Here is a 13,285-nt window from a genome sequence, read left to right as displayed (position 1 = left end):
GACTATGCAAGTGAGGATTGGCCCAGCTTGCTGAAACCTTACGCCTCATGGACATGTGTACCTTTCCAGGTAGTCACCACAGTGGCGCAATCTACCTGCCTTCCTGTTGGTTCAATGAGCATGTCAGTGTCCATGTTACAATGGTCGTTGGACTTCCTGTTCCTAAACTCTGTGCTCATCTCATGAATCCAGCCCTTATATTTTAGTTTCAGTCGTCTGGTTGATGTTTGAGCTGGACAGAACAGAACAGAATGGGAAAGCCAGAATGAAAGTGGTTACCATTGAGGGAGGGGTAAGGAAAGTGAACCCGAGTGTAATCATCTGTGCTGTTTATTGTGGGTCTCTTGTGGCTGCAAGTTGGTTAATGTACAACAAGCTACCAGACATCTGGTTGCCTTGAAGAAGCAATAAAACTGTTGCTCCCGAGTATATCCCATAGCTCTCAGATTTTTCAGTTTCGGGCCAGAAGGTGTGAGCTGAAATGAAGTGTTTTGGAAGCTGGTAAGACTCACCAGCCTGGCCTAGGCCTATACGCAAATGCTCAGCCTATATATTGACTTATGACTTCCTCATACACACAGTCAGGTTCATAGACTGAAGTGTGTCCGACGGAGCTGCGTGTCTGTGGTAGGATACGCGTTGGTGAGGCTAGATATCTTTTGAAACAGGTTCAGCTGGAGTCTTCCTGCGTTTTCACCCTCTGCTGTGAAAGCCAGCTGGGCAACACAGTCCTGGCAACCTCCCAATCACTTTGATTGAATGGTCATGCCAGGCAGTCTTTCTCTCTTGCTAAGTGCCATGACACCACATCCATATTGGGTAACTGGAGGATGCATCATAGACTTTATGGCCATGGTGGCACTGGTTCAAGGCACAGAGACTACCTCAATTATGTCCTCTAACTTTAGTAGCACCATCTTCCCCGTTCCTTTACTTTATACCTGGTTAGTAACAGGTCTAGGTTTTGGCTTTGTCTGTTTTGTTTTGATGTGTTTTGATAAAGTTGTGATATATTAATTGTAATGTTTATAGTAATCTGCTCATTTAGAAATGCAAGACGGGAGAGTTGGTATGTTGGCAGGTAAAGGTAACCATCATAACTAAAACCTTACCACAGTCTGTGTGGAGACCCAAGGTCGGGAGGAGTGGGACTGGAGCACTCAACACTTTTCAATGCTTTTAATGGTGTAAAGTGACTAACGTTTCGACGCCCATGCGTCTTCTTCAGAGTCAAAATACCACAGTCTGCTTCTTCGGCTATATTATAATCAGGACATGTGCTTTATTTGAATCTGACATTTCTTGTCTTTGGCCGTTTGTTGGCTTTACTGTAGTGAGGCCAGTTGCCGTGCTATTGATCGATCGTTGTTGCCATTGGCTCTGTATCATTATGAAAGCTCTGCATCTGAAATTGCTGTTATTCTCAGACTGAACAGTGTTCTGCTGACCCCATTTCCAGTCCGAACCAGCCTAAAATAGCACAGCCGCAGTGAGAAGGAGTAGGTAAGCCAGGCTCCTATGCTAACACCTTCTTAAGCACTGTACTCTTCAACCAGACTTAGGCTTTACTGTGTGTAGTTCTGCCTCTCGCTCTCTCTCTCAATGGTGTCGTGCACAAGGTAGATCATACTACACACACAGTCGGAGACCGTGGCACACTCTGTAATCTGTATGTTGATTCAGTCAAATAGATATGGCCAGAATTTTAAAAGCACACTCTGACACAGTAATTCTGGTACATGTAGGTCATATGCATGCAGTGTCGAAGGCTAGGGCTGTTGTTGTGCACTTCTTAGGAGTGGACTGGAATGTGTGCCTAGATAGACTGGTTGAATCACTGGCGGCCGGGCTGATGCATTGGTCTCTCTTGGCTTCTGCGCCAGTGTGATTACACAGATCTGCTGGTGCCGGACACTGATTACACCCTGCTAGTGTGGATTAATTCCCCCCCTCACACCAAGACAGCAAATTCGAACACTGATCTCTCAGTTATCCTCACGGGATGACTTTCGCTTGGTTCTGTGAGAGCATCTCAAAACCACCCAGGGCTTTCTCGCTCCAGCGGACGCGGTCAGGATGGGGACACAAAGGGAATTGTGGCGTGAGCTGCACGGCCCAGGAACATGTTTGAAGTGAACGGAGTGAGTCTGTCAGCTGGCAGGGTGATGGAGAAAGCCTGCTGCGCGCTCCCTGCTGCTCATGGGTTATTCAGCGGCCAGGGCCCTCATTAGGACCTGATGAGGATGTGATTAGAGACCCAGGGAGTCATGCCTTTGTTTCAACCTAATCTCTTGTCACTCTGTTCAGAACACGCTAAAAAGGGCTGATGGACTGATCATTTCCACGAGTTGCACGTTGTGCTCACCCACACTTCAGTTTAAAGCTGGATGACTAAGGCCACTGCCTAGTAGTCTACATGTAGCCTCTAACGGGGAGCATGCACCTTGCATAAATGAGAGCTTTTGCATGCGTCATTAGAGACCTGTTGCTCTGAGCCCAGTTCCATGGCAACCGAAAGTCACAAGGCTGGATGCTCTGTGTGCGTGGTGGTGCCTCTGCATCCATGCTAGTCGTGTACCAAGCATAAAATACTTTGGCTTTGCCCAGGTCTCCCTCTACAGGCATTATCCTGGTGATGTATGGGAGTGTGGAAGATATGATGCCATTTGGGGACTGAGGGTGGATTCTCCGGATAGACAGTTGGTGCTGGGGCCCCTCGCTGGGGCGAAGTCTGCTCTGTGCTGACTCACGCCTGGCCTGGAAGCTCTGCTTGGCCCCGGTCTGCTTTGTTGTGTAACAGAGGGGGCAAGAGGCCCAGAAGCACACTGTGAGGTTCAGATTCATAGCACGCCTTGCAGGGATACTGTACCATGATTCAGGGCCACACCACACCACACCACACCACACCACACCCGACAGGCACACTATGCCATGGTTCAGATCCGCAGTGTACTCTCTGGTTTCCATAGTCTAGGTTTTACCTTACCGCGAAAGGTCTCTACAGTCAATTAGCTGAGTTTGTTTCTTGCCTGGTTTTACTGTAGACTTGGCCAGTGAAAGCCCATCAGTGTCACTCACAGTGCATATACAGCCTGGCTCCTGCTCTCGCAGTTCTGGGTTCCTTTTTGAGGGCGCCTGGATTCCAGTTAGTTAGGTTGAGAAGTACCGGTGATGCATGTGTAATTGTTTTTAATGTGGTCTGTCTGTGGTGGTAAGCCAGCCACCTCAAGGGGAGCAAGAGATGGATTGTGACTGTGTTAATTACAGCATAATAGGAGTGTGTTCTGGCCAATGTGAGTGTTAGGCAGCACTGTGTCCAGACTGCTTCAGTAGGGGCCTGGCTCTGTTTTAGTCCATGTGGTCATTTATGAAATGAAATGAAATTTAATGGAAAAAATGCTGTGGTCCGTCACAGAATGAATCTTTTTATGAGTAGTCTGAACACAGAGCATGACGATTCACTGGTCCTGCAAATGCTAGGCTACACCCTCGCGAGTCGCTCGCCCGTCCACTATACACACTGGAGGTGTGATGCGTCAGACGGACCGCCCTCCCATTGATAAGTTGGAGTCATGAGGAAGGAATGTGCATTCTTTTGCTGGGGAGGAGAACCTATCAGAGAGGGTTTCCTATCCTCCTGGTTACATCAGTAACTCCTGCTTCAGCCTATCTGGCTTAATGCCTGCGGTGCGGCCCGGCCCGGCCAGGCTAGAGAATAGATAATGTGTTCCTGTGTGAGCAGAGGTTAAGTTATGTGCTGACTTGAGACTATCTGCTTCTCTCTGTCTGACAGCCTGTCTCTCTGTAGCTTTGCACGCTTGCTCATTACTTATTCAGACAGTGCGAAGAGAAGACTTTGTATTTTCTTTGCCTCTGTGTTGAGTGGAAGTTAGAATCAAAGACTTTACCCCGCCACATTTTGGTTTGTCCCAGTTTTCCCAGTCCTGCTTACTCATTTCCCAGTTCCAACCCGTTGCTGTTGGCCCCTTCCCAGAGCTGTGTAACGAGTCAGCCCGTCCATTTATTAGTGACCCTGTTTAAGGGCCTTGGACTCTGAGCTGCTGCCATTTCGGCTCCGTGTAATTGGGGTTCCGCTGGGCCCTGTCCAGGGGCCCCCGTCTTTTCACCGCTCGGCAGAGTGAGGGGCGGTGCTAGCCCCAGCTGCCTCACACAATACCAGCTCATTGTCATCTGAGACACACAAAGGGTTCTTTCAGCCCTCTTTATCAGAGGTGTGAGCAGCGACCGAGAGAGAAAGGTAAAGACAGCGTGTCGGGCCGGAAATGCCCTTCTTTGGTACGAGTTAGGTGGAAACTGTGTCACCTGAGTGAGACACAACACTGGTACGCACAACTCCCCCCTGGTCTTCCCAGGGCTGTCAAACCGGTTGGATGGGATATGATGACATAACATGGTTGAGCAGCGTGTTTGAGTCTCCTGATCTCTTGTTACAATTTGCCTTTGAGCTCATCTTACAGAAATGAAGACATTCCTCTTTGACACATCTTCGGTCCGGTCCGAACAGGTCAGGCCCACCCCTCAGAAAAGTTTCTCTCTCTCTCTCTCTCTCTCTCTCTCTCTCGCGCGCTCTCTCTCTCTCTCTCTCGCGCTCTCTCTCTATCTATCTCTGTCTCTGTCTCTCTCTCTCAGTCATTTGTGAGATGGGTGGAAGGGCAGGTTTTATCAGTAGCAGGGTGTGTCTGGGCCCCACTGATTTTCTCCTCTGTTTCACGTTGTCAGCTGTGCCTGGTCCTCTGCCTCTGATGAATGGATAGCGTGTGGGGGCGGGGGGGGGGGGGGGGGGGGGGGGGGGGGCTGAATAAACCATGACCAAGGGCCTCCCTTGCTGGCTCAGGTGTCACTCCCTGCTCTGTACTGTCTTGGCACGTGCTCAGTGAGAGTGGACCCATAGCACAGTTTCATCATCATCATCATCATCATCATCATGCTTGCTCCAGAGCTGCGTCCAAATTTGGAAACGGCTTTCTGTTTGCCTTGAGTTTTTTCGCGAGAGATTGGCAAACAGTGGAGCTGGCTGGATGTGAGCTTGACGAAGGCAACAACGCAATTACCGTTACAATGGAATGTTGACACCAAATCGTTTTTTGAATTTGACAAATCGAATTTGAACGCACCTCAGGGCTGCACATCGTCTGTCGCCACCGCCCTTTTCACTTTCACACACACACACACACACACATGCTGTGAACGCTCACAGAGGCATGAACACAAGTGCAGGCCGCTCTTATTGCATGCACTCGAGATCACACATGCCCTTGTAACCAGCTTGCATGATAGGCCTTCACTATTCACACACGCACACACTCTCTCTCACACACACACACACACACACACCCACACCAGCGTTGTTCCTGGCTGACACATTGTGCTGTTGCAAGACTATTGAATTGTTCATTCCAGCACCACACACCTGCAAAGGGAGCAGAGGTCTTTTCAGTATATTGGAGTTTTAACTCGCGCAGCATTTTGCTCAAATCAGCCCAGGGCCTTTCAGCAGTCCTTTTGCCTGACATAGCAGTGAGCTTCAGCATCACACAGCTGCGTAAGGATGGCCCTGGACCACACTTGGCCAGCCCGTGCCTATGCAGTGAATGTAATAAAAACAGTGCAGCATCCTTTTAGTCCATAGGGTATCTTTCCTCGTACCCCTGCATTAGTCCTGGACCCGTGTGTGTGTGTGTGTGTGTGTGTGTGTGTGTGTGCGTGCGCACTTGCCTACTGCAGTATTTTTTGTTTGTTTGCTTTGTGTTGCGTGGGGTGGTGGGGAGGGGGGCGGGGAGGGGGATGTAGGGGGAGGGATCTGCCTGCGGTTATCGATTGCAGGCCTCGCTCTAAAAAGACCTGAATCTCTGCGCTGGTCTATGTGCCTGCCTGCCTGCCTGCCTGCCTGCCATAATTTCCCCTTAAGCAGTGCACTGGGATGGGGAGCGGCCCACGGAGTCTATATCCGTCTACAGAAGGGCTGAGCATGAGTTTGTAGATGTGCTAGAATGACGAAATAGAATGTCTGTTCTCATAGCAGGAAGTTCCTCTTCCTTTCTGATCTCTGGACTCATGCTGCTGTGTAAACATAGAACACACTGACACACACACACACACACACACACACACACACAAACACGTGTGCATATAAATGGTCTGATATTCCCCCCTGGTAGTGAGTAACACTTCCATTGATTCCGTGTGTGTGTGTGTGTGTGTGTGTGTGTGTGTGTGTGTGTGTGTGTGTGTGTGTGTGTGTGTGTGTGTGTGTGTGTGTGTGTGTGTGTGTGTGTGTGTGTGTGTGTGTGTGTGTGTGTGTGTGTGTGTGTGTGTGTGTGTGTGTGTGTGTGTAGGACAGAAAGAGAGAGAATATGCCAAGAATAGAACATATGCTGAGAGAGCATGTGTACCCACACTCTTTCTCTACAGGCCATAATGATAGTGCAGGATCATGCCAAGCTTTCCATCATGCCAAGTGCTCTGTGGTCATCTGTGTGTGTTGGACGCACGTGTACACACACACACACACACACACACACACACACACACACTGCAGGCAGAGGAGCTGAGTTACAGTTATGATCAGTTATGCAAGAGAGCATTTCCTTGCCAGAAGTGTCAATTTCCTCCTCTGTCTTTGTGTGTGTGTGTGTGTGTGTAGTGTTTGTGTTTGCATGTTTGAGGGAGTGACTGAGTGTATGAGCCCCTGTGTTAGTTTGGTTGTGAATGCAGACAGGTTTATTGTGCGCAGACAGTGTTCGTTTTCTCACTATCACACGCTGAGTTTATACTGTGAGAGCTGGTTCAATTGCTTTTATAGCGTTAATTCATTTTCTCATTACGCAGACGGCTAAAGAGGACGCTAGAGGACATTCGTAAACAAGCACTGTTTGCTTTTTGTTTAGGAACCAAACAGTCACACACACACATAAATACATGATTGTACTGCCCATTTCCTTTTCTCTCTCTGTCTCTCTTTTTCTTTTTCTCTCTCTCCCTCCCTCCCTCCCTCTCTCCCTCTCTCTCGCTCTCGCTCTCGTGGTTAAGCAATTTGTCTCTTTCCTCTATCTCTCCCCCTCCACTCGTTTGCGCTGCGGTTGACCCTTGCAATTAGCATCTTATTTGTTTGTTTGTTTGTTTGTTAGTTAGTTAGTTAGTTTGTTTGTGGTGTTTGTGGCCAGTGTGTGTGGCTGCTGTTGATATGCTAATCTCAGTGGGGAATCTACCCTGCGTGGTGTCATGGCCATGGGTCTTCTGGCTACTATGCTGTTGATATGCTAATCTCAGTGGGGAATCTACCCTGCCTGGTGTCATGGGTCTTCTGCGTCGGGTCATCAGGAGCGCTCGCTCATCCATCGCTAATGCAGGGGGCTCCTCCTCTGTCCTTCCTCCGAGTCCCTAATGCAGCGCAAGCCCTCTGGCCAGTGGACACTGGACGGGGAGTTCTAGAAAGGGAGTGTGTGTGTGTGTGTGTGTGTGTGTGTGTGTGTGTGTGTGTGTGTGTGTGTGTGTGTGTGTGTGTGTGTGTGTGTGTGTGTGTGTGTGTGTGTGTGTGTGTGTGTGTGTGTGTGTGTGCAGGGATGCAGTCTCCAGGGTAGGCAGCAGTTAAGTGCCTGACTTTGAGCTGTTTTATACAGGAGAGGGAAAGGTGAGCCTTGCACGCACGCACACACACTATACGCGCACGCACACACGCACACAGAATTCCCTTTGATGTGGCTGAGTCTGAGACCACATAGAAATGGCCCTGTGTGCATGCTTTTACATTTTTAATTAGGAGTGATATTTTCCTCAGCTAGTGTACCCTTTCATGACTGCAAAAAAAAGTTTTTGTTGTTCTCGAACTAAAGTGTGTTGTCACTGTGTTCAGGTTAACCCTGCACAGTCTCAATGTTCATGAACTCAGGTGAACTGAGAGTGGAAAAAGCGATCACTAGCCCCGCTCCTGAGGGAGGAGGCATGATGGCAGAGTACTGATGAGCCTGGGATCAACATTGCATGCAGCGCAGCTCAGCTCTCTCTCTTTCTCTCTCACACACTCTATCCCCCTCTCCCTCTCTCTCTCTCCCTCTCTCTCTCTCTCTCTCCCTCTCTCTCTCTCTCTCTCTCTCTCTCTCCCTCTCTCTCTCTGTCCTTCTCTTCCCTCTTTCTCCCAATTTGCCATAAAAGCTGTCAGTGGTAGCATGATAAGACACTCTCCGCTCCCTTTACAACTGCAGCGTTGGTGTGCTTATGCATGAAATCAACAAACTTTGGACATGCTCGCTATCAGGACTAATAGTTGAGCCATTAACCGGCAGCCGGGGTTCTCGAGTGAATGTGTAACATCATATCACTTGGTTGAGAGCAGGTCACTGCCGATGTTACAATCTGAAGAATGTCCAGTCGTATAGAATGTCAGGGCTAGCCGGCCGATGAGATTCTCACTCAGTCTGTCAGCACACTTGCTACAGCGGAGTTGTGGAATGTGGCTGTAATAGGCTTTTCTCAGAATATGTGTGTGTGTGTGTGTGTGTGTGTGTGTGTGTGTGTGTGTGTGTGTGTGTGTGGAAGGGGTAGAGGGAGTCTGGGAAAGAGTGAGACGAAGAGAGGGGTGAGTGTGTTTTTGTTATCAGAGAGAAGAGAGGGCACAATTCTTGTGGCCTTGAAAAGCTTACAGACTCCTGACCTGTGTGTGTGTGTGTGTGTGCGTGTGTGTGTGTGAGGGAGAAAGAGAGTGAGAGAGAAAAAGACAGAGAGAGGGTGTTGCAGACATGAAGAGAATGCCAAAGAGTGAAGGACAGCAGAGGCGATGAAGGGAGCAAGAGACTGAGCTGGACATTGTGCCACCGGTCAGAGCAGCAGAACGAGGCGACGGAGTTCAACAGCAAACCGCTTCAGACAGAGCTGCTTTGGCAGGTGCCACTCACACCCTCGGGCACTCAGCACACACACACACACACACACACACACACACACACCAAACACCAAACATGCATGCATCACACACGCACCATTTGTCTGGTATACAGTAGATCATCTTGACCATATGTAGCTGTAGGCTGGAACGACAAGCAAACATGAGACACACACACACACACACACACACACACACACACACACACACACACACACGTACACAGACAGCCCATGGCAGCACCACAGCTCTCTGCCTTGTGTGAGAGACAAAAGCCGTGCACTTGTTGGATAATCAAACAAAGGCTGGCCAGGCCTGTTAGTCTTCACATTCCTCCTGAAACCTCTCTTGGCCTCAGCCAGCACCTCAGCACAACAACCCCACCTGCATACCCCTGCAGAACCCACACACAGCTGAGCGCTATCTACCCAGCCACACCACCCCACACCACACCACCACACACCACACCACACCCAGCTCAGCCCACTACAGCAGACAACAGAGCAGGATCATGGACTACAAGCCACTCTAACCACCACAGTGCATTGAAACCTGCTCTTACTCACTGAAACCCCTCATTATCCAGTGAAAGCCAGCGCTACGCAGCATGAGTGGCGAGTTGGTCATGACATATACTGTATGGGTGTTGGTGTGTCCATGACATGGATGGGTGAGTGTGATTGAGGCCTAAGTGGTGATGAATTACACGGACTTCTCTGTTCTAAACACATTTGTTATGTGTACACACACAGAGACAACATGAGAAGCATGCTGAGGGGTGAACACAGGTGAATTATGGGTGTTGTATTTCTTATGAAGGCTGCCGCGAGACAGGAACTGAGGGTGCTGCAGCTGCTTATGCCTACAGCGTTTCCAGCCCCCATCAGAGTCATCTTTCTCTCTGAATTTCTCACACTCCCGCTCATCTTCCCCTTTCTGTTCACATTTATTACAGTTGCAGATGCTAGCCCAGCTCCTTAGCCACTACGCTACCACCACCCCTTGCCTGATCAAAATTCAAGAGAGCCTGTTTCTTCCCAGTAGCAGCTTTACCAGTTGTTCCTGCTAAGTAGGTATAATATTGGGTGCTGTAGGTAGAATGCAATTTGGTGTTTAGGTAGAATAAGAATGCTATTAGGTAGTGTAGGTAGGCCTAGAATGTTTTTGGGTGGTGTAGGTAGAATGTTTTTGGGTTGGTGTATGTAGAATGCTATTGGATGTGTTGGTAGAATAAGAATGCTATTGGGTGGTGTGGAATACTATTGGGTGGTGTAGGTAGAATACTATTGGGTGATGTATGTAGAACACTATGGAATGGTGTATGTTATGGTTATGGTTATGGTTATGGTTATGGTTATTGTTATTTAGCAGACGCCTTTGTCCAAAGCGACATACAAATAAATAACAGTACAAATTAAATTAACAGTGAACAATTATAGGGAGAATAGTAATATTATCAGTAAAACAATAATTTTAAGCACTAACCTAATGAGAAATAAAAACAGTGAAATGAGAATAGCAATCAAATAAGTCACTCAGTTAATTATATATAATAATAATAACTAAAGCATGGTATGGCTAAATTTAAGGACAATAGCAAAATAAATGTCAAATTCTATCAATGGACAAATTATAACAAAACAATACTATTATACAAACCATAACACATCACAAAGTCAAAGGACTAAGTGCATATTGAACAAATATGCCTTAAGACCCCTCTTAAAAGATCCAAAGCTGTTGCTGGAACGGAGAGCACTGGGCAACTCATTCCACCAACACGGAACCACTGAAGAATAGGATCTACAATTTGACCTAGCATGTATGGTTGGTCGACATAACAGACGCTCCTCAGAAGATCGCAATGGGCGGTTGGGAATGTACATCGTGATTAAAGAACTGAAGTAGCTGGGAGCAGATCCAGTCAGTGTCCTATAGGCCAGAGTGAGAGATTTAAATTTAATTCTGGCTACTATAGGGAGCCAGTGGAGAGTAACTAGGAGAGGGGTTACATGTGTCCTCTTTGGCTGATTGAAGACCAGTCGTGCTGCAGCATTCTGAATCAACTGTAGTGGTCTTAATACACAAGCAGGTAGGCCAGCTAACAGAGAATTACAGTAGTCCAGCTTGGAGATAACCATTGCCTGTACAAGAAGCTGAGTGGAATCTTGTGTCAGATAAGGTCTGATCTTCCTAATGTTGTATGTAGAATGTTATTGGGTGGTGTAGGTAGAATGCTATTGGGTTGGTGTATGTAGAATACTATTGGGTGATGTATGTAGAATACTATGGAATGGTGTACGTAGAATGTTATTGGGTGGTGTAGAATACTATTGGGTGGTGTCGGGTCATGGGTGTGTGAGTAGGCTGATGTGGTCACCATTTGATCATGACCTTAGGGTGGGTCCTCAGATCTGCTACCCACTCAGTGCACTTTGTAGTTCAGCTTAGTGAGCTCGCAGTCTGACTCCTCCTAGCCTGCACTGTCTGTGTGTGTGTGTGTGTGTGTGTGTGTGTGTGCGCACGGTCTCAGTATGTGGCCTGGCTGTGTTCATCCATGCGTGTATTTTGGGGATTTAGTGACAAATATTTTCTGCTCAGTGCTGACTACTAGACCTAAGCGTTGTGTGTATGTGTGTGTCTGTGTGTGTCTGTGTGTCTCTGGGTCTGTGTCTGTACATGCACACAAGTGTGTGTGTGTTCAGCTCTCGATGCTTTCCCCCGCGGAGCAGTCATTGCTCGAGCTCTCAGCCCTGACCCCTTGAGCACAGAGCAACCAAGGATGAAGACAGCAGGAGAGGGGGAGAGAGGGAGGGGGAGAGAGAGGTGAGCGAGAGAGGGAGCAGAAGAGGTGAGCGAGAGAGGGGGAGAGAGGGAGGGGGAGAGAGAGAGGGGTAGAGCAGAAGAGGTGAGCGAGAGAGGGAGCAGAAGAGGTGAGCGAGAGAGGGAGAGAGGGAGAATGTGCTCGGGATAAGAGAGTGAGCTCGCCAGGCTCCTGTTCCCAGTGCGGTTTCCTTCCTCCTGTCAGAACAGCAGCACCACCCTGGAGTCTCTCTGGAATACTCTCCCCTCACCTCCCTACTTTAATAGTAATACTCTCTCCTCAGTCCTCACCTTCCTACTTTAATAGTAATACTCTCTCCCCTCACCTCCCTACTTTAATAATAATACTCTCTCCCCTCACCTCCCTACTTTAATAATAATACTCTCTCCCCTCACCTCCCTACTTTAATAATAATACTCTCCCCTCTCCTCCCTACTTTAATAGTAATACTCTCTCTCTCTACACCTTCTTACTTTAATAGTAATACTCTCCCCTCACCTCCCTACTTTAATAATAATACTCTCTCCCTACACCTCCCTACACCTCCTTATAGTAATACTCTCCCCTCACCTCCCTACTTTAATAATAATACTCTCTCCCTACACTTCCCTACACCTCCTTATAGTAATATTCTCCCCTCACCTCCCTACTTTAATAGTAATACTCTCTCGGCCTTTTTGTCTCCTGTTGTCTTGCTGGATCTGCCAGAGTTCCTTCTCTCAGAGACGTGTCGCCACACATGACTGCAGACACAGACAGATTGAAGCACATTTCTTTCTCTGTGACACACACACACACACACACACACACACACACACACACACACACACACTGTTTTGTCCCTGTCAGGTTGCTGAGTGTAATTGCTAGTAATTAAGGTTCAGCATTGAGGAGCTGATGGCTCCTGCGGAGTCTTGCCTGAGCCAAAAACCGCAGCTCATTTACCTCTCTCTTTTTCTTTTTTTCTCTTTCTCTCTTTCTCTTTCTCTCTCTCCCCTCTCTCCCTCTGTCTCTCCCTCTCCCTCTCTCTTTTTCTCTCTCCCTCCCACTGCTCACACAGCCTTTCTCTGTCTATTCCCCTTCTCTGGCAGAGTGCTTTTGTCTCTGTTCATCATTAGGCCTACTCTGTTTGTGTGGATGTGTATGACTGTGGATGCAAGTCTTGTGTTAATCGGAGTGAGGGCACTTGCTTGTGTGTGTGTGTGTGTGTGTGTGTGTGTGTACGTGTGTGTACGTGTGTGTGTACTGTACGTGTGTGTGTACCTGTGTGCGTGTGTGTGTACGTGTGTGTGTACGTGTACGTATGTGTGTGCGTGTGCCTGTGCCTGTGCGTGTGCGCGTGTGTGTGGCCCTTCTCTGAGCAGACTTGCAGACATTAGCGTGGCCAACCTGCGGCTCTTGGCTCCCTAGCGGAGACATCCTGTACATGTACCCTCAGCAGATGGATGGCCCTTCTCCTCTTCCCTCCTCTTCTCCCCCTCTCTCTCCTCCCCTCCTCCTCTTCCCTGCTCCTCTCCCCCTCTCTCTTTCTCTCCTCCTCTCCCTCTTTCTCCTCCTCCTCT

The 13,285-nt window shown here is 48.4% G+C and overlaps 2 protein-coding genes across 8 annotated transcripts in view; one reads left to right on the top strand and one right to left on the bottom strand.

Annotated features, from left to right (window-relative positions):
* Nucleotides 1-13,285, top strand: part of numb (NUMB endocytic adaptor protein) — a 41,407-nt gene that overhangs the window by 2,114 nt on the left and 26,008 nt on the right. The window contains exon 1 of one of the 7 annotated variants that reach the window (XM_062522530.1): nt 4,483-4,525. The exons of 5 other annotated variants lie outside the window; for them this stretch is intronic. The gene's annotated coding sequence lies outside the window, so the exon portion shown is untranslated. Of the gene's footprint in view, nt 1-4,482; nt 4,526-8,714; nt 8,902-13,285 lie in introns of those variants that run through there. One more of the 7 variants, XM_062522529.1, reaches the window with a different exon arrangement.
* LOC134067924 (uncharacterized) lies at nt 2,747-11,097 on the bottom strand (the record flags this gene model as incomplete). Its single annotated transcript, XM_062523413.1, has 2 exons — nt 2,747-2,863; nt 10,603-11,097. Coding segments are annotated over 2 exons (612 nt in total), but the record flags the coding sequence as incomplete, so codon positions are not given.

This window comes from Sardina pilchardus, chromosome 20 (assembly GCF_963854185.1).
Source record: "Sardina pilchardus chromosome 20, fSarPil1.1, whole genome shotgun sequence".
In the NCBI taxonomy this organism is placed as follows: Eukaryota; Metazoa; Chordata; class Actinopteri; order Clupeiformes; family Clupeidae; genus Sardina; species Sardina pilchardus.
This window is presented reverse-complemented; position numbering and strand designations above follow the sequence as displayed.